This window comes from Dermacentor variabilis, chromosome 3, assembly GCF_050947875.1.
Source record: "Dermacentor variabilis isolate Ectoservices chromosome 3, ASM5094787v1, whole genome shotgun sequence".
Lineage (NCBI taxonomy): Eukaryota > Metazoa > Arthropoda > Arachnida > Ixodida > Ixodidae > Dermacentor > Dermacentor variabilis.
In genome coordinates this window covers 223,487,597-223,509,861 of record NC_134570.1, presented here as the reverse complement: position 1 = coordinate 223,509,861, position 22,265 = coordinate 223,487,597, and the positions used below count along the sequence as shown (strand labels likewise).

Below are 22,265 nucleotides of genomic sequence, written 5' to 3'. Positions count from 1 at the left end.
AGAAGTACCACCACCTGCTCTGCACCAACGGCTCAGCCACAGCCATTTACGGTCTACCCAAGGTCCACAATGTAGGCGTCCCCTTGCGCCCCATAGTGGACTTTACCAGGTCTCGGCTGCAGAACCTATCAGGATATTTGCACAGAATATGAGCCCCTTAACTGGCAAATCTGGTACACGCGTGGCAAATTCCTCGGACTTTGTTCAAAAGCTCCGCAACTTACAAGTGGACGTTGAGGACGTTATGGTGTCGTTCGACGTCGTAGCATTGTTCACTACTGTGCTTGTCGATCTGGCCGTTAGCACATGCGAAGAAGTTTTAAAAAACAACCATGCTCTCGCCAAATGCACGCCCTTTGACGTTGAGGACCTCTGCACGTTGCTGAAATTTTGCCTCAGCAACACGTATTTTTTCTACTGCTCCAGGATATACAAACAGACAGAAGGCATTGCTATGGGCGCGTCCATATTCGTAACTACCGCTAACCTGGTCATGGAAGCCCTCGAAGCCACAGCTCTCGTTGGTTTTCAACCAAGACCCAAGGTGTTCTACCGCTATGTGGACGACTGCTTTTGCTTCTTACGTAGACACGTCCACAGGCTTCTACATGAACTCAACGCAGTGCATCCAAAGCTACAGTTTACTGCGGAAATCGAAAAAGACGGCTGCTTGCCATTCCTTGATGTCCTTGTCCTTCGTTAAGGTCGCGAGCTGTCCTTCGCCATATACCGCAAGCCTACGCACACAGGGCGGTACCTTGATTTCAGGTTCTAATCATCCCGTGGCTCACAAGAAATCGGTTGCTTCGTCACTGTTGACGCGGGCTACGCGGATCTGCACTGAGAAAGACCGCCTGTAATCCGAGCTCAAGATGGTACGGCGGGAACTTTTCAAAAATGGCTACCGCGATCATTCTGTGGGAGGAATTCAAAAGAAAGTTTTGCAGCTAGTGACAGCTAATCCGATTATTCTTTCCGCCAGCGCAGGCATTCGGTTTGGTCGCGGGAAAAGCGAAGCTTTCTTCCGCGTGTTTCCGAGCACAACTCGCGCATTCGGCACGTGCCAAACTCCAAGCTACGGAACATTCTTGTGAACGTTAAGCACCGCCTCAAGTCACCTGGGGTTGGCTACCGGATTCCTTGCGGCGGGTAAAGCTAGCTCTATATCGGTGAAACTGGCAAATTCACACGGTAACTCAAGGAGCAACAGCGTGACGTCAGAAATGAAGATATCGCTTCCAGCGCGCTTGCCGAGCATGCGCATACGTCTGGACATCACATTGATTGGGATAACGCGGCAATTTTAGCCAAAGAACGAAATCTGACAACGCGGCTTCTTGTGTTATCCTTCATCCATTCGACGACCGGGAACATGAACTGAGCAGCAGGAAGCATGCCAATCATCTACAATCAATCATTACGTCACAAACTTAGCCTTTAATACGCCACTACTTGTCTTGTCCACCTCATTGTTAACGAGGAACCCTTACGGGTTCCAAAACTTCTTTCTTTTCGTTGGACTTGGTCAGTGACTGCAAACCTTTTTTCACTTCAACGCCTGACCAGACGAATTTTCGTCGATACCTTGACTACGTATCTGTTGCGCACCCAAATTCCCCAGAACAGCGGACAGCGGCAGCCACCTGGTTCAAGCCCAGGTACCACACAAGCCCGCGGTCAGCGTAGCCGTCGCAAGCATACGCGGCAGGGTCGTGCGTCAGCAGGCTCGAGTTATTCCATGGCCAGGCTCCACGTCATGGCCGAGAACCCGCCGATTTTCGACATTTGGCACACAGGCCTTGTATTGTCGTCTGTGCCGCCGTGCATTCTGACCGTCGAAATCTGCGGGCACCCCATTTCCATGGAGTGGACACAGGGGCCAGCCTGTGGGTCATGACCGGGAAACTGTTCCAGCGTACCTTCCCCGGCGTGTCCGCTGAGGCTTCGGGGATGATGCTTCGCTGCTATTCCGAGCAGCTCTGCCAGGTCCAGGATCAGGTCAGCGTTCGCTTTGGCGACAGGGAGGCAACCCTTCCCCTTTACTTAACCAAGGTGTCGTCGACGATGCTGCTGGAACGAAACTGAATTAATGCACTGGGCGTTCGTCTGCCAGAGTACCAGCAAGCCAGCCTGCATGCGGTGAAAGACGTCCCCAGCCTCCTGACCGAGTACAAGTCCCTGTTCCAGCCAGGGATAGGCACATTTACCGGTACGACGGCTGGCATCTATGTACCGAAGGGAGCCCGGCCACGTTTTTTCAAGCCTCGTCTACTGCCGTTCGCCTGAAGGACGGGGTCACCCAGGAACTGCAACGGTTACAGCAAGAGGGCATCCTGGTTCTCGTCAAGACGTCTGAAGGGTCCGCTCCCATTGCACCAGTCCGCAACCAAGACGGTAGTGTCTTCATCTGCGCGGATTTGAAGGTTACCATCAACTCCGTCGTTACCGCCGAGCAGTACCCGCTGCCCCCGATAGAAGATCTTAGGTCAGCGTTGTCCGGTGGACAGAAGTTTACCAAGCTCGACCTCAGAGATGCTTACCAGCAGCTGGTGCTCCAGGAAGCCTCCCGGAAGTATGTCACAATATCGACAACTTTGGATCTCTTCCAGTACACGCGCTTACCATTTGGTGTGGCCTCAGCCCCAGTTATATTTCAGAGGGAGATGGACAACCTTTTCAGGGGCACGAGGCACGTGGCGGTGTACTTGGATGAATATCTGCACAATATCCTGGCGCGACTAGAACACGCCGGTCTCAAGCTCAAGCTGGAAAAGTGCGTTTTCCTGGCCCCAAGTGTTGAGTTCATGGGACATGTCATTTCCCAGGCTGGCCTAGCCCCGCCTCCCCGCAAAGTTGGTGCTGTGCTGAAGGCGCCTAAGCCCCAGAACAGTAAGGAGCTTCAGACCTACCTCGGTCTCATCCACTTCTACAGGAGTTTCCTACTGAATTTGTCGAAGCATCTACAGCCGCTCCATCTTCAGCTTCGATATGGTCAGCAATAGGCTGGAAGAAGGAGCAGGGCCGGGCCTTCCAGCGCAGCAAGGACCTAATCACCAAGGCTTACACTTCGTACACTTCGATCCTGCTAAGCATGTCGTCCTGACCGTAGATACGTCGCCGTACAGCGTAGGAGCCGTCTTGGCGCACCGGGACAAGGATGTCCGGGAACGGCCTGCGTCGTTTGCTTCCCGTCGGTTTCATACTGCAGAGCAACGCTACAGCCAGCTGGACAAAGAAGGTCTGGCCGTCATGTACGGTGACGAACCCTTCCACCAGTATCTGTGGGGCCACAAGTTCGAGGCGGTCACGGACCACAAGCCGCTGTTGGAGCTGCTGCGGCCCGACAACACAGTTCCCGTAGAAGCATCACCTCGAGTGGTACGCTGGGCCTTGAGGCTGGCAGCTTTCATTTACCAGCTGGTTTACCGTCCGGGAAATGACCTGGGACCTGCTGATGCCCTGAGCCGCCTGCCTCGGCCAGAGGTGCCTGATACTGTTCCAGAACCTGCTGAAGTTTTCATGCTGGAGCATGCGTACCCGGAGGTACTCTCCAAATCTGCGGTATCGCAAGCGACCAGCCGGGACCCAGTCCTGTCTCAGGTGGTCAAGGCGGTGTCCCGTGTAGAGGAATTTGTTCAGCAGGCCTATAACCACAAGGCCACCGAGCTGAGCTTGCAGCAGGGCTGCCTACTGTGTTGGTTCCAGGGTGGTGATCCCACAAACTCTCCGGTCCAGGGTGCTGTAGTTACTGCACGCGGGTCATCATGGCGTGGAAAAGACCAAGATGGTCGCCCGGTCCCATGTTTGGTAGCCTGGCCTGTACCAGGACATCGCTCACATGGTGCAGAGCTGCCAAATCTGCCAGGAACATCAGCGGGCCTTACGTCATGCGGAAATCACCCCCTGACCGTTGCCACAGAGACCCTGGTCCCTCCTGCATGTGGATTTTGAGGGGCCCTTCAAGGGCCATTACTTCTTGGTGGTGGTGGTGGACGTCTTTCCGAAGTGGGTGGAGGTTCTACCTGTGGAAGAATCAGCAGGCGCGACAATTGCAGCGCTACGACCGGTCTTCGCCGCCCAGAGGTGGCCGGACGTCATCGTGTCCGACAATGGTCCTGCTTTCGCCAGCACAGAGTGCCTGACCTGGCTGACGAACGCCATATCGGTCGGATGATGGTTGCGCCGTACAACCCTGCTTCAAACTGTGTAGCCGAGCGGGTGGTGCAAACCATGGAAAATCTCAAGAAGAGCCAGAGCGTAGATTTCATGACGCAAATTGCCCGGACACTGTTCCAGTACCGGACTACGCCCCACGATGCCATTGGCCGTGCCACCTGTGAGCTCCTGCTGGGTCGGATGGTCAAGACACACTTGGATGTCTTGCATCCGGTCCTCCAATCCACAGTGTTCCTGAAGAAACTAAAGCAGAAACTGGCTACTGAGCAAGGGTGCCGTCCCGGGCCTTTGCCGGAGTTGGGAACTCAAGTTTTCGCCAGGAACTTCCGTCCTGGCCCACCCTGGTCCGCTGGACAGGCGGTGTTTCCTGCTAGCGCCTCATCGCTGATCGTCCGCATGCCAGATGGGGCCACGTGGCACAGACATTGTCAGGCCTCACTTCGGGGCCTGGCCTCGACTGGCCCTCGACTGCCACTTCCGAGTTCCAGCCTGCAGGAGGACTAGCGGCAACAGAAGTCCTTTCCAGCGGAGCACCGCCCACCTCGGAGGTGGCAAGCGTTGCCAGTGGTGCGGCGCCCGTTAGGCCGGTGTCAAGTGCGGCACGACTGACAAGGCCGACCACTGTGGACCCTCCGGACGGGGCGACATTGGCTCAGGCAACACCTGGCGTTGACACAACCGGCCTGTCAACACCGGTGTCCAGGCGGAGCACTCGACCGCGGAGTCCTCCAGACCGTTACTCGTCTCTATAGCAGGCGTGGTCGACTTAGCTAGGACGGAGACAGAGCCTCATACTTTGAACTTGGACGTTTTTTTTTTGTTGTTGACAAATAAGCTGGGAGTAAGGGGGTGTAACAAGCATGTACCTGGGGCGTCATCTTCGTTGGCCCGCCAGGCTCGGTGGTCTGTCAGGCTCGGTAGGCAACATTGGTCACCACACCTATAAACACCGGCGAGCACAGATGCTCGGCGGTAAGCCATCGTTCATCACCACCACGCTGCGGAGCGTGTGTCTAACGGAGGGTGCCTCGAGGCGTCTCTCGTTCACGAACTCGGACGGATCTTGACAGGTAAATAAGTTAATAGAGGGGAGTCACATCCCAAGCCCTTATTAAGTAGCCAAAATGATAGCCTGGAAGATCAAACGGATTGTCTAGGCGACGGCTTGCAATATGTTTCGAGTGCATCGCACTATAGAGAAACTTCTCTAAGACTAAAAGAACGCGGACAGCGGCATCCCTTAAACCCCAAAATTTCATTGAGTGATGCTTGCAATTGTCCATTTACTTTAGCTGAACTTAAGGTGTCGCTTGCTTGTTGCAACAACTCAGCGCCAGGTAGCGATCGTATCATGTACGAAATGATTAGGTACCTACACTCTGAAAGATTGAAAACACTCCTCTCTCTTTTCAACGTCATGTGGGTGGCGGGGTGCATTTCATTGTCGTGGAAAGAAGCTATAGTGATTCCGGTGCTTAAACAAGGGAAAGACCCGGCCTTGTTCAGCAGATACAGGCCAAAAGCGCTAACAAGCTGTCTTGGCGAAATGGTAAACCGGCGCTTAATCTGTTTCCTAGAAAGTAACAACTAGACCCCCTTCAATGTGGTTTCAGACAGGGAGGGTTGACAATGTACCAACTTGTCCGCATTGAAGTAAGCATCAGACATGCGGTTATTCATAAGCAGTCTTTACTTTCTGTATTTCTAGAGCTAGAGAAAGCGTACAACACGATATGGCGATTTGTGGTCCTGCACAATCTTTCCGCGATAGGCGTCCGTGGGAACATGTTAAATACAATTGAAAGATATCTGTCTAACCGCACCTTTCGCGTAACAGTACGCAATGCTTTATCTAAACCATCTACCAAAGAAACTGGAGTTCCGTAAGCGGGGCGTGCTTAGTTGCACATATTATATTGTGAAAATGAACAACCTGCATACAGTCGGTCCACGCGCAATGTTTTATTCCGTGTATGTCGATGATGTGCAAGTAAGTTTCAAATCATGCAATATTGCTATCTCCAACGACAAGCGCAGCTTGTAATAAACAAATTGTCTAAATGAGCACATGAGAACGGCTTCAAAATAAACACCCTAAGAAAGTACCTGCGTACTTTTCTCAAATAAGATAGGGGTATCACCACTGCCTCTTACGATCAAGGGAGACCAACTCTCTGTGAGCAGCCAACATAAATTCCTGGGAATCACTTTAGACTGTAAGCTCACGTTTATTCCCCGTAATAGCAATCCGAAAATGAAATGCTTAAAAAAATGAACCTTCTAAAGCTTCGGTCGCGCACAACCTGGACTAGTGATCAAAAGTGCCTTGTGAACTTGTATAACAGTCTTGTCGCCTCCCGCCTTGATTACGGAGCCATAATTTATAATTCTGCAACGCCAAGTGCTTTAAAGATCCTAGATCCCGTCCGCGGGTATCCGTTTCGCGACCGGTGCGCTTTCAGGACAGCTCCAATCCAGAGCCTCTATATAGAGTCGAATCAGTGGTCACTGCATCTGCAGCAGTCATGCAGTAGTTTACATATTTTCTGAGAATACAGGCGAACATTGAACATCCTTCTTATTCAACCATAAACGATATGGTAATTGCTACGCTTTTCGATAACCGACATGCAGCGAGAAATCCGTTAGCTTTGCGTGTAGGGAACAACCTCATTGAGGAAAGGGGTGTTCCAGTTCTTTAACATTGTCCTACGGCTCAAGAGAAATTGTTACCGCCATGGCAGTGGAAGCTCATGGACTGTGATGCATCGTTTGTAAAGGTCACGAAACATGCGCAAGAGGCACACATTAAAATGTATTTCCTGGAATTCTAGCCCAAGTACTCTTGCACTGTGTTTTTCACAGACGCTTACAAGTCACATGCAGGAGTGTCTTACGGAACCATCAGCCCATCCTTCTCGAAATCCCGTGCACTTCACCGGGAAACAATTATATTTACGGCTGAAGCCCATGCACTAGTGTCGACTATGAAGCACATAAGGCAATGAAGACTTCAATAAACAATTATATCTACAGACTTTCTAAGCGTCGTAAAAACCGTGAAGTTACACTTTAAACACCGAAATCCTGTACTTACTGCGCTCTATTCCGTTCTGTGAAGAGCGCATATATCTAACTAGCATGTCATTGCATGGTCGGTTCCTGGTCATAGTGGCATCGAGGATAATTCATTCATTCGTTCATTTTATTTCAGCATTACGGTACATTACAGCATGTACAAAAATGCTGGGGGCACCGACTAAAAGCAAGAAGCTTGACGGGGTCTGTGCCCTATAGTTGCACTTCACAGGGGCAATAGCAAATGTTCGTATGCGACAAGCTTACAATGCCAAAACTATACGTTTGAAAAATAAGACTAAAAGTGTTGAAATTAACATTAAAACGAAAATACTTTGATGCACGAGATCAAAATTTATGAAAACTGGGAGAAACTTTTCAGCACAAAATGAAAACTTAACAGCAGCAGCATTACAGAAAAGAATGCTGGTTGTTTAAAAGAGTAGGCAATGTATATGCGATCATTTGTTGGCCATAGTACGGGTTCGTGGTGTAAAGTAAAAAGTGATTTCGCGCGTGTCATAAACATGCATTCTTTCAGTCAAATTAGCAAGTTCTTTCATCCCAGATTGTGTGTTTTATTGCCTTGTTTGTAGCGTGTCATAAGTAAAGAATTGTGCAAGTCGACAACAGATATTACGTTTAGGTTTTTAGAGGTGGGCCCTGTGTGTGCGTTATACGGAGCATTGACAATCAAACGGACAGTCTTTTTCCGTAATCTAGAAAGCCTCAGAATGTTGGAAATTGTGATGGTTCCCCAGACAAGGTAGCAATAGCACATTTTTGAAAGGAAAAGTAAATTAAACAACAGTTTTACTTTCTCAGGCAAAAGAAAACCTGTGCGCGATAATATACCAACCTAGCGAGAAAGGCTGGAACAAACAAAATCAGACTGCGAATCCCAGGACATGTTTTCATTAAAGAGTACGCCAAGACATTTCACAGCAGGAACCACCTCAATTTTTGATGTACCAAGAGAAAGCGCTAAATCAAAGTTGACTTTCTTGTTTTAGCTCTAAAAAAAATCTCTTTTGTTTTTTGACGTATTTATGATTAGCGAGTTGTTCACACTCCAGGTGTGCAGTTTCGCGAGTACGTTATTTGCTCTGGATTGAATTTCCAATAAATCTGATCCTAAAAAAATAAGCTAGTATTGTCAGCATCAACTATAAATTGGGTATTTTCATGTATTCTTACTACGTCATTAATATATACATTAAAGAGTAGAGGCCCTAGGATGCTTCCCTGCGGTACTCCGCTGTTTAGGGATCGAAAGCTGGATTTATAGTCATTAAGTTGTACCTGCTGCTGGCGATCACTCAAGTAGCTTTGCATAAGTGTGTAAAATGCCTCAAGGAATCCTTAATGCTCTAGCTTTTTTAAAAGTGTGGTATGATTAATCCGATGAAAGGCTTTCAAATATTCTACAAATATTCCAAGTATGTAAAGTTGACGCTCGAAACCATCTAACATGATTTCTTTTTGAAGAAGTAACGCGGATTCCGTGGAACGTTTTTTACTAAAACCAAATTGAAACGGCGTTATGATGCTATGGCGACTCAAAAAACTATTCATTCTTATGTGAATCCACTTTTCAATGGCTTTGGAAAAAGTTGGCAGTATGGAAATAGGCCTCTAGTTCCATACATTATTTTTGTCACCGCCTTTGAAAATAACGGTGACTTTAGCAACTTGTAGATGTCTCGGGAAATCACCAGAAGAAAAGATTAGATTGATCACATGTGTTAGGACTGGGGCAATGATGTCAAGCACGTACTTCACCGGTCGGATTTGTAGATCATCAGGGTCGGCGCAGTAGCTATTTTTGAGGGACGAGAACACTGCTACAACTTCTGGCTGGGAGACGGGAAACAAATACGCAGATTCACGTGTTCTCGAAGGCATAGATTCCATGCAGGACGTATTATGAACACTGCTTGCGACAGAGGCAAAAAAATTGTTTAAAAGGTCAGCTAGCTTACAGCCAGTGAGAGTATGGTTATCTAATTTGATCTCAGTGGGACCAGTGTTTTCTTAAAAATAACCTTCCAAGAAGGAATGTAGCCTTTTCCAGACAAGTTCCGATTTTCTAGATACTTCATGATTAAACAAGTTATAGAAGTATCGTTCTTTTTGTCTGCGCAAAAGGCTTTTTGTTTTGTTCCGATGTTTCTTAAACGCTTGCAAATCGGAGGCGCTTTTTGTCCTAAGGAACCTTTGAAATAGTGCATTTTTATCGATGGCAGCTTTCAAACATTCCGAAGTAAGCCACGGCTTTCTTGCCTTACGGGGACGGGCCTTTTTGATGTAAGAAAAACTTACGGTGAAGGCTGTTTTAATTGTCTATTTGTAGTTCATACGCATGAGTAGCGTTACCACTGCCTAGGTGGAGCGCCAGTCTGTAGTTGGTAAAATTGAACGAAAACACTGCAATATCTCCTGGTTTACGTTACGGTATGTGACAGAACTTTCATGTTTGTTTTTTGAGTTTGGTTTGTTAAAGCTTTGTATTATGTATATGGGCAGATCGTCACTAATACGTGATCCGAGAACTCCTGAGTCAATTGTCTCATTTTGACAATTTGTGATAAAAGCATCAACACATGTTGACGTACTTAACTGTATACGTGTCGGTTGTTTTATCACACTTACCAACGCATTTACTTCGATCATTTCCGTAAGTTGTGCCTGTGGCACTGAGTTGCTCAAGAAATCAGTGTTCCGATCACCTCCCAAAATTAGTTTGTAATTACTGTCGTTAATCCAAGCAAGAAATTCGTCTAAAAAAGATAAAAATGAAGGTAGTGTCCCTCCAGGTGGGCGATACGTAACCGATAAAATACCATATTTTGCACTTTACCGTAAGAATTTCATAATCATCTGTAATTCGAGAATAATTCGAGAGCAGTTCGCTTTCAAATCTGTCTTGAACCATTAACGTAAGGCCACCCTTTTTTACCGCGACGATTTAAGAAAGTAAGACTTATAACCAGGCAATTTGAGTACCTCCAGTTCATTTGTATACCGAGTTTCAGACATCATAACTACGTCAAAACAAAATTTCTATAAACTTTCTATAAAAGTTGTGATGACGTCTTCTTTGTTTCCGGCCGACTGCGCAATAATATGAAGAGCTGAAATATGGCTGCTACCAGATATAGGTACAATGAAATCACTCGAAATTTAAAATTCGGATCCATCATTCAACAGGGGAATTTTCAAAAAATGTACGAGGGAAAGCTAACGATGAACACCTGCCTGCTGCAGCTGCTCATCGATCTTCACTATATTCGAAGCGCATTCGAAGACTCAGTCCTTGCGAATATTTTACCATCTGTGGTCCACAGAAACCACCATTTCTTTTCCTTCTTTTTTCTCACTGGTCATGGCAAGCAACTTTTTGAGCTGTGGACAAAGTAGCTCATTTATATATATGGGTGATTTTCCAGAACAGCCGACGTCAGCCACTGAAGGACGCAGCTTTCGTGCCTTGCGAAGAACAGAGTCGCGTTTTGACCTGTTTTTAAATTGAACAATCATTGGCGGGCAGCTATCCTTGGAGCGAACACGGTGGCACACATCAATGTCGTTTTTCGCGATGGGTTCATTTATCGCATTACCAAGCACGTCAAGCATTTGAAACAAGTTTTCATTTGCAGCAAGTGGTGCATTCTTCAGGTCAATGTTTTTGTTACGGGAATACTGTTCTAGCGCCATCATTCTCTTGTCAGTATCAGAAACCTGGTTCTTTAGTTCCACATAATCATTCATCAGTGCCTCATTTCGAGTTCTAAGTTCCCAATTTTCTTCCTGCAATTTTTTACAGTTGTCAGTCATGTCTTCGAACTTTTTGTTGAAAAACTCGAGGCTTTTCGTCATTTGCGATGTTGATTTCTGAGCTCTCTTTCAAGCGCCGAACACGTGTCCTGAAATTCCCGGACAAGCTTCTCTATATCGGCAGACTTATTTCTAGACGACATTGCTCACAAAATTAGAAAAGAAAGAAAGAAAAGCACTGTGGCTGCAACGGCAGCTGCGGCAAGTCGCGGGCGTCAGAATAGGCAAATAAGCATGCGACTAACCTGTAATATTTCAAAATTGTATTTCAGCGGACATGCGTCAGATGGTGCCGCCACTGCCAAAGTGCGCAGGAAAGCGCTTTTCAGGACTTGATATAGCCACTGGTCCAGGAGGCGCTCCGAAAAATGCGTTGATAGCGGAGCTATGGCAGGGAAATTCGTGCGGTGATATGGGCTCACAGCACCGGCAATCAGTCTGCAAGTGCAGAAGAAACCAGGAGTAAAGTTGATTGCTTGAAACTGGGGTAGGCCAAAGATGGGGTACGGGCACCACAGTCTTGCGACGAGCGCCCGAGGATTCCACGGGTAAAGCTTGTAGACGAGGCAAAAGCCACCGTACCTGCAATATTTCAAAATTATGTTTCAGCGGACAAGCGTCAGATGCTGCCACCACTGCCAACGTGCACAGGAAAACGGTTTTCAGGACTTGATATAGCCACTGGTCCAGGGGGCGCTCCGAAAAGTGCGTTGATAGCGCAGCTATGGCAGGGAAATCCGTGCAGTAATATGGGCTCACAGCATCCGCAATCAGGCTGTAATATTTCAAAATAGTGTTTCAGCGGACATGCGTCAGATGCTGCCGCCACTGTCAAAGTGCTAGCGTAGTAGCAGACGAAATGGCCACATCAATTATATCGCAAGCTACTCCTACCCCTGCGGTCCCTGCCACAGATCTGAAGTATTTCTTACGAAATAAATTACGAAGCCACTGGCAACGCTTGTGGGACACCAAGACAAATAATAAGCTACACGTGATTTCTCTCGTCGTATACGAGCGCTGATTGCCGTGTTATAGTTTGTTAACGAAGCTTCCCCTCAAGTCTAAATATTTTAAGGCAGTTTTCCTAGTGTATAAAGCCGCTCGAGTTCACGCTGCTCCTCTGGCGGCCATTTTTCAAAGAAATTATGCTTTCCAACCACTCAGAATGCCGGTGACAACTTCACGTTTGATCAATTCTGGACATTGTAAATAGTAAACAGCTACTTTTGCTTACATGATCGGCCATGACATTGAAATTGCTGATACAGCGGAAAGCATTGCACCGGATGCACATATATAGAACTGTGTATGTTGAGCGAGATAAGAGCTGCACTATAGGCATCGCAGGCAGTTTTAACTGGAGGAAAACTTGGCAAGTGCGCCTCGAATGATAAATTGTTTTGTCTAAACCGAAACAGCGCAAATTGGTAGGCTGCATGAAAGAGAGACATTCTTATTGAATGACAGGAAGTTATTCGGCATATATCTGGCGATCACTCAGGAAATGGTTGTTGTGGAACGACGAGTCGGTTCTGATGTACTTCGCTATAAAAACGCGCAAGATAGTGTCGAGCAGCCTATATTGGCTTTTGTGTGTGTATATATATATCAATTCTAAATATTGTAAAATCGACTGCCGCGGACAACATCAGTCCCTTTCCACATAAGTATGAGGCTCGGAGCAGGAGCTTTGGCGCTTGAAAGTAACCGTTGGCTTGACGAACCAACCGACTGAGCTACCTTTCCGGGCAACATTGAAGGATCACGAGTTCAAATCACATGTTATGTTCCTTTTTTCTTCCTTTTTTTTCTTTGTCTTTTAATGTATTTTCCTTCCTTTTATCACTGTACGGAAACCCTCCTAAAAAAAAAAATTATATATCCTCAATTATGTGTGGCCACACATGTGCAGGTCATAAATACCAGGTTCTCTAGCCGAGTGCCATCCATGCGGTATAACCGAGCTCAGATTGGTCCACCTTGACTGATCAAATAGGGCACCACTGTAGGTTAAATGAGGCGTACAACTCCTGCGGGACCCGCCGTGGTTGCTCAGTGGTCATGGTGTTAGACTGCTGAGCACGAGGTCGCGGGATCGGACCCCGGCCACGGCGGCCGCATTTCGATGGGGGCGAAATGCGAAAACACCCGTGTACTTAGAATTAGGTGCACGTTAAAGAACCCCAGGTGGTCGAAATTTTCGGAGTCCTCCACTACGGCGTGCATAATCAGAAAGTGGTTTTGTCACGCAAAACACCATAATTCAATTTTTAATTTAACTCCTGCGGGGACGGTAGAGTATCCGTCTCCAGTGCAAGAGGACCGTGATTCAAATCCCGGTGCCGCGCAATTCTCCACCGGGAAATACAAAAAAAAAACCGTGTGTTGAGAAAATTGCACAAACAGGCCTGGAGTGCGGCCTGATCCCGGTGGCCAGAACCGGTAACGCACTCTCTCACCAGAGCAGGATTGGCCACCCTGGTGCAGTACTTGGCCACAACCTCCTATATGAATACAACAATCAAACCCCGGCCCTCAGTCCCCAGCAGCCGCGAAGCAACTGACCACGGCGGCGGTCAGATCTGTAACGCTGCAGAGGGTGCTAAGAATACCTGGCTCCGGACAGGCCGCCATTGGAATCTGAACCTGGCAACGTTTAACGTTAGAACGCTATCTAGTGAGGCGAGTCTAGCAGTGTTATTGGAGGAATTAGAGGGTAGTAAATGGGATATAATAGGGCTCAGTGAGGTTAGGAGGACAAAAGAAGCATATACAGTGCTAAAAAGCGGGCATGTACTGTGTTACAGGGGCTTAGCGGAGAGACGAGAACTAGGAGTCGGATTCCTGATTAATAAGGAAATAGCTGGGAACATACAGGAATTCTATAGCATTAACGAGAGGGTGGCAGGTCTTGTTGTGAAACTTAATAAGAGGTACAAATTGAAGGTGGTACAAGTCTATGCCCCTACATGCAGTCATGATGACCAGGAAGTCGAAAGCTTTTATGAAGACGTGGAATCGGCGATGGGTAAAGTCAAAACAAAATACACTATACTGATGGGCGACTTCAATGCCAGGGTAGGCAAGAAGCAGGCTGGAGACAAGTCAGTGGGGGAATATGGCATAGGCTCTAGGAATAGCAGAGGAGAATTATTAGTAGAGTTTGCAGAACAGAATAATATGCGGATAATGAACACCTTTTTCCGCAAGCGGGTTAGTCGAAAGTGGACGTGGAGGAGCCCGAATGGTGAGACTAGAAATGAAATCGACTTCATACTCTGCGCGAACCCTGGCATCATACAAGATGTAGACGTACTCGGCAAGGTACGCTGCAGTGACCATAGGATGGTAAGAACTCGAATTAGCCTAGACTTGAGGAGGGAACGGAAGAAACTGGTACACAAGAAGCCAATCAATGAGTTAGCGGTAAGAGGGAAACTAGAGGAATTCCGGATCAAGCTACAGAACAGGTATTCGGCTTTAACTCAGGAAGAGGACCTTAGTGTTGAAGCAATGAACGACTATCTCATGGGAACCATTAAGGAGTGCGCAATAGAAGTCGGTGGTAACTCCGTTAGACAGGAAACCAGTAAGCTATCGCAGGAGACGAAAGATCTGATCAAGAAACGCCAATGTATGAAAGCCTCTAACCCTACAGCTAGAATAGAACTGGCAGAACTTTCTAAGTTAATCAACAAGCGTAAGACAGCGGACATCAGGAACTATAATATGGATAGAATTGAACAGGCTCTCAGGAACGGAGGAAGCCTAAAAACAGTGAAGAAGAAACTAGGAATAGGCAAGAATCAGATGTGTGCGTTAAGAGACAAAGCCGGCAATATTGTTACTAATATGGATGAGATAGTTCAAGTGGCTGAGGAGTTCTATAGAGATTTATATAGTACCAGTGGCACCCACGACGATAGTGGAAGAGAGAATAGCCTAGAGGAATTCGAAATCCCACAGGTAACGCCAGAAGAAGTAAAGAAAGCCTTAGGAGCTATGCAAAGGGGGAAGGCAGCTGGGGAGGATCAGGTAACAGCAGATTTGTTGAAGGATGGTGGTCAGATTGTTCTAGAGAAACTGGCCACCCTGTATACGCAATGCCTCATAACCTCGAGCGTACCGGAATCTTGGAAGAACGCTAACATAATCCTAATCCATAAGAAAGGGGACGCCAAAGACTTGAAAAATTATAGAACGATCAGCTTACTGTCCGTTGCCTACAAAGTATTTACTAAGGTAATCGCAAATAGAATCAGGAACACCTTAGACTTCTGTCAACCAAAGGACCAGGCAGGATTCCGTAAAGGCTACTCAACAATAGACCATATTCACACTATCAATCAAGTGATAGAGAAATGTGCAGAATATAACCAACCGTTATATATAGCTTTCATTGATTACGAGAAAGCGTTTGATTCAGTCGAAACCTCAGCAGTCATGGAGGCATTACGGAATCAGGGTGTAGATGAGCCATATGTAAAGATACTGGAAGATATCTATAGCGGCTCCACAGCCACCGTAGTCCTCCACAAAGAAAGCAACAAAATCCCTATAAAGAAAGGCGTCAGACAGGGAGATACGATATCTCCAATGCTATTCACAGCATGTTTACAGGAGGTATTCAGAGGCCTGGAGTGGGAAGAATTGGGGATAAAATTTGATGGAGAATACCTTAGCAACTTGCGATTCGCTGATGATATTGCCTTGCTTAGTAACTCAGGAGACCAATTGCAATGCATGCTCACTGACCGGGAGAGGCAAAGCAGAAGGGTGGGTCTGAAAATTAATCTGCAGAAAACTAAAGTAATGATGAACAGTCTCGGAAGAGAACAACTATTTACAATAGGTAGTGAGGCACTGGAAGTGTTAAGGGAATACATCTACTTAGGGCAGGTAGTGACCACGGATCCGGATCATGAGACTGAAATAACCAGAAGAATAAGAATGGGCTGGGGTGCGTTTGGCAGGCATTCTCAAATCATGAACAGCAGGATGCCACTATCCCTCAAAAGGAAAGTGTATAACAGCTGTGTGTTACCAGTACTCACATATGGGGCAGAAACCTGGAGACTTACGAAAAGGGTTCTGCTGAAATTGAGGACGACGCAACGAGCTATGGAAAGAAGAATGATGGGTGTGACATTAAGGGATAAGAAAAGAGCAGATTGGGTGAGGCAACAAACGCGGGTAAACGACATCTTAGTTGAAATCAAGAAAAAGAAATGGGCATGGGCAGGACATGTAATGAGGAGGGAAGATAACCGATGGTCACTAAGGGTTACGGACTGGATTCCAAGGGAAGGGATGCGTAGCAGGGGGCGGCAGAAAGTTAGGTGGGCGGATGACATTAAGACGTTTGCAGGGACAACATGGCCACAATTAGTACATGACCGGGGTAGTTGGAGAAGTATGGGAGAGGCCTTTGCCCTGCAGTGGGCGTAACTGGGCTGATGATGATGATGATGATTAAGCCACACTTAGGTTTGTGAGCCTCCAACCTATGACAGATGTGGTGGGAGGCTGACCGTCCTCCACGTCCTCCTAGAGTGTCGGGAAGCCGAAGCTGAGAGAAACATTTTCGTCTAGATATGGCCAATGAACCCGTCTCCATCCTGTAATGTTTGTCAGCGCAGGACCCTTCTTTGACACCAAATCAGTTGTAGGAGTTTTGAATAATGTCGGATTGCACGTTTTTAGCCCCATAAATTCATAGCACATTCTTTTTCGAGAGGATACCGCTGTGATAGTTGTTAGTATAACACATGCCTGCAGGTCCTTGCGTTTCGGGGGCCCTGATGACGTAGTAGTGCTTCTTGCAAACGTTCACCTGTGACATATTTTACCATGTCATGATGGTATTGAAATGTGTCTTTTGTGCCCATAGTACCGCTCATTAACCATTGGCACAATTTTATCTCATAAAGGTTTTACGCACTTTACAGCGACTGTTTTTAGGCCCCTTTACAGCCACGCGACATCTACCTCTCGTTATTCATAGCTCCACTTGGAAATCATTAACACTGGCCTCGCGCTCCTTGGCCATATTTGGCCCTTGCGGCACAAAACACCCCACTCACCATCATCATAGCCTTGCAAACGTACCGACTTGTTAGATCCTCTTCATGCGTCAAAGTACCACACACGTTCCGTTCCTTTCAGGTAGAAAATCACGTTGGCTAACATCAGCGTGGGGTCCCACCTGTAGTGGTCGCTGACGCGGTGCGCGTGGTAGAAAAGACTCACGTGCGCTTTATTTTCCTCGTACTCTGCCTTTTACTGCGGTTGCAATTATATAGACACTCCAGGTGCATTATCGCCGTCGTCGTCGGTGACGCCGTAGTGTTCCGTATAAAGCGAAAGTTCCATAACAGCGTGCCCGCGCGCAGCATGATTTGTGTACGAGTCAAAACTTGCAAAATCTGGCTGAGGATGGTTGCTCGATTTCGCGTCCGCAAGGGAGGAAGCGCACCGTCTTCCATCGCGCGCAAAGCACCGGAAAAGTGGGAGGGGCGTTCTACTGAGGCTGCGGCTGGGTATGGCGCCGCTGAGCGCGGCCGTGCGGACCCTGTCTTGAAACTGATGTGCGATGTGGGCAGAGCCTAGGTGTGCCGAGAACTGAGAGCTTCGCGTGGGTGCGTTCTCGCCGCCTAGTTAGTGTTGAAGCGACAGTCATGCGAAGGTAAAGTCGTTCGTTGCTGCTACCACTCATCCTCAAGCTAGCGTTTTAAGAGCGAGTGTCCCCGTTCACCGGGTGAGAAGTGTTTGTGTTTGCCAGTGGGCGCGTGACACTGTGCCGGTTAATTTAAGTTGTAAGCGAATATTTACGAGTTTACATGGCCGGTAAAACTGCTATACGTACTTCGTATAGCAGTTAAATATTTTGCTATCACGATTCGGGAGATACTGCGACTTTTCTGAATCCACGAAAAAGACGAAGTTATGGCACTCTGAGTTGCTTACGCTATAGCTGCAACACCGCCGCATAATCGTTTCGTCATCTTCGCAGGCATCATGTACGACCCTGAGCGCAGCCGCGCCGTGTGGCAGGAGCCCCCCGGTGGCACCAACGGCACTATGGCTGAAGACATGCGCTGCCTTGTGGAGCAGTACGCAAACTTCACCGTGCGCGAACTCAACCTGACGGTGAGTGCATCACTTCGCCCAGTGATCGAGGCAGCGTTCCTCGCTGAAACAAGTGCCCTTGATAAGGACGTCACTACTCCTGTAGGCAGCGCCGGCAGTTATGCGGAGAGCATGGAAGTGCTGGCTTAGTTAGTATTCCATACTGACGAGAAATAAAAGCACGAAAAAAAAAACGAGGGGCGAGAAAGAAACACGATACGAGCGCAGACCAAGGCACACACACCTGTAAAAGCTTAAAGATTAGCGCCTGTATAATCAATTTCTAACTTATGCACATCACAGACGACTTCGCGACGCACATGTCGCCGGACTTGTGAATAAAGAATAATTCAGCAATCTGATGCGCAGTCCTATCTTTATGCCTTGATAACAACTTAGTTTCATTAAGCAGAGGTTTACACTCGCATTCTTTGCAATGTGGGCGCGAATTAGCCGACGATTACCCTCTGAAATAAGCTCTGTGGTCCATTAATCAATTCTTCAAACACCGTCCGGTTCAGCCGATGTACCACTTCCCGCAGGACAGGGCAATGGGATACACCGTAACGGTTTCCACGCACAACCAACCTGTCACGGTGTTTAACGTCATGATCACTGCATTTTTTATGTCCGTACCGCCTTCAACTTTCTTGCTACTGCTGCGCAGATGCGGCGCAACTTATTTCTTGCCTAAAAGAAGACTTTTACACCAAATCGGCTTCCCACCGCCTCACCACATGCGTCTCACCACATGCATGTCTTACCACACGCGGTGAGGCAAAGCCTGCGGATACGGAATAGTAGCGACTGGCTTAACATTAGCGTTAACATCTCTTGTCATGACGCCCTTCGTTTGCGATTTGAATTCCTCAGTAATCTTTCACTGAGGGAAGCCAAAGGTACTCACTAGATAATTTGATTGCCTAAGTCTGTTGTGTTGGTTAGAAAAAGCTTGAGTCATTCAATGCGAGCATGACAAGCGCAAGGCAGATTCCAAGCAAGATGTGGCAATGCCGCTCTCCACTAACGTCGAATGACCAGAGCGGAAATTAAAAACGGGCTTAGAGACCTCGTGAATACAACTTACGAGCATGGTCGCACCTAATCCCGATATTTAGATCCAAAAGCTATCCGCACTGGGTGTGATCACATTCCCCTGTCCGGCGGGAAGTGGTACATCGGCCAAACCGAACGGTACTTGAATAACCGATTAATGAGCCACAGAGCTTCGTTGAAAGGGCGGCCGTGGTTTAATTTGTGCCTATATTGCAAGAAATAAACCGTTGCTGAATACAATCAAGGTGTTGTCAAGGCAGAAATATGGGACTGCGCGGGAGAGTGCTGAATCATTCTTTATCCACAAGTCCGGTGACATGTGCGTTGCAAGACCACCTGTGATGCTGCATAAACTAGAGATGTACGATATAGTCGCTAAGCTTTAAGCTTTTACACGGGTTTGTGCCATTGTATACAGTAATTATGTCTCTGACAAAGTACAGTTGCTAGTCTACGCTGGTATCGTGTTTCGTATCGTATCGTTTCGTATCTTATTGTATTGTGTTTCGTTTCGTATCGTGGTCCCTTATATTTTTTTCCTTTGCGCTATTTCTCGTCAGTATGGAACACAGAAGCTGCTCTGCCGCCATCGCGATCGGTCGAAAGTTGTGAGCTAGTGAGTCGAAATATTCACTGCCGAGTGAGGACCTATACTCCTACCTCTCTGTGCCAAGCACGGCCGCCTAAATTATTGGGGCCTGTAGCTTTCATAAAGCAGGGGAGTGCAAAAGATGATCAGGATGCACGAAAGAGACTAGCGCTGCACATTGTCAAACGAAAAGCAAGAAAGAATATTCAAAACGTCGAAGTGGCAATAGACGGGATGGAAAGCCCAGGAGACTAATTATTGTAATGTGACAAAAGGCGAGGCAGAATTGCTACAGTGATCTTTACTAATAAAACGGAAGAACGACGTTGGAGACAGCAGAGTATCCTGTTGTTGTTTTTTACTAAGGCAGACGAGTTAAAACAAGTATTGCATCCTACAGGCCACTGCAGCATTATAAGTAAGCACAAGTGAAATAAGCGCAACCACTGACAGGACACAGGGAATCGCGGAGAAAGCTAGAGAGTGGGCTTGACAGTCGCACAAGTTATATCGCAATGACACGGTGCACATTGACAAATATTTAGACAGGAAGACGAAGCTTCCTGTTGAGCGCAATGAAATCGCGACTTGCGATTTTTAATAACAGTGAAACGGTCACGTAGCACAGAGGTTGCTCGATTTAGTAACTTTTTAGTAACATTGAATAAACCGTCATTAGACAAATGTTACAAGAACCTATGGAGATAAAATAAACCGTCTTTAGACACCGTAAGAACTTCCTAGCAACATGCTACCGACTATTGGTCACCAATATTGAATTGGAAAAATAAACAAAATGTCGATTAAATTCTTACCGACTGCTTATTATCTTAAGTTGGTAGAACGTGTCAACTGTGAAACGACTATTTATTAACCGCCTTTATGAATCCTAACAACTTCCTAGTAATGTCATGTCAACTATTGGACACGGATACATATAGCAAGCTCCCCCCCCCAACCTTTTATTATCTCTGAATAAATTTTTGTGTCCTTCCTATAAAAACTGTGAACCGACTATTTATTAACCACCTCTATACATCCAAGTAACTTGCCAGTAACATCATGTCAACTATTGGCCATGGTTACATTGCAAGGATTTACAAACATTTCATTATCCCTGAATAAATTTTTATGTACTTCCTAAAAAGCTCTTTGCAACTGCCCAAGAACTCCTTGTTGGACTTCAGCTAGCGCTGTAATGACGTTCTGAGTAACGTACGTCTGTTGCCATTTTAAAGAGGATATACAATTCAACTGACTACAGTAATTATTTAGTGAATAGCATGCAAGTTTTAATGAAAGCTACTTATTTTCCATATTGATGCAGCATGAATTAGCTTGACGTTTGTCAAGAAACTTTAGTATGCTGGCCATTGTAAGGTATATAGTGAATACGTACAGGAATTGTTTTCCACAAAGAAGCAGGCGCTAAAAAAGGCAGGTGTCACACGTTGCCAATTGACCAGGTTTGGCATACAACATAAGAAGACAGGTTTATATGTGTGCTTGAATTCATCCGTTTAATAGCCCCGTGATAGTAGTGGAGACAATGTGTTTTTGAGTTCCCCTGGTAGGACACTACAATGTGGCGTTGTGTAGTCCAGAAAAGAGAAAAAAAGGCAATATATTGGTTTCATTACTCTGACACTGCAATACACCAGGCATCTGTTTCTGAGAACGAAAATGCACAAGATGCAAGCTTTGACCCTTGTGAGCTCTAAACAACTCCACCCGTTTTGTGCAAAGTCCTTCTAAAATGCAAAAATGGCTGAAATAGTGTATTAGAGCTGGAAGCGGGATGAATGTGAGCAACACCAGCAGATACACGACACATAAGCACTATGATACCAATAGTCACCTACAAACAAAAGCTGCAAATCAACATCAGTTTAATGAACTTTCATATTCGTATCGTGACCAGTACATGGAAGTTTTATGTGTGTGAATTATCTTAGGAGAGGCAAGGTGCCAGTCGAAACTGTGTCACAGCTTTGCTTGGGCGTAGGTATATAGACGATTTGATTTAAGTGCGGCACTTAAGAACGAAGAAATGATACAAGCAACGTGTAAGCAGTTGAACAGGCATTATGGGCGTTCTACAGCAAGATTGTAAAATGCCTTTGCTGTGCAGGCAGACATTGTCAAAGTGATCTTGTTGCTAAACATGTTAGCTTTCCACAAGGCAGTACATTGGATTATCAGTGCATTCATAGGACCAGGGCTTCTATCACAAAAATACATATGCCAACAGTAATGACAGTTCTGCAGTTATGTTGGACAAGCTTGTATTATAATATTGACGCGTGTATTTTATGCAGACGACGACGACGATGGGCGCACTAACGGACTCCGCCTAGTGGGTGAGAGTGAGATTGGGGGATGACGAAGACGTGTCTCT

The 22,265-nt window shown here is 46.7% G+C and overlaps 1 protein-coding gene across 1 annotated transcript in view; it reads left to right on the top strand.

The window, feature by feature from the left end:
• LOC142575034 (neprilysin-1-like) overlaps positions 1-22,265 on the top strand; it is a 622,756-nt gene that overhangs the window by 564,131 nt on the left and 36,360 nt on the right. Inside the window, exon 17 of the mRNA XM_075684001.1 lies at positions 18,107-18,243. Within this exon, the coding sequence (XP_075540116.1) occupies positions 18,107-18,243 (137 nt within the window). The remainder of the gene's footprint in view (positions 1-18,106; positions 18,244-22,265) is intronic.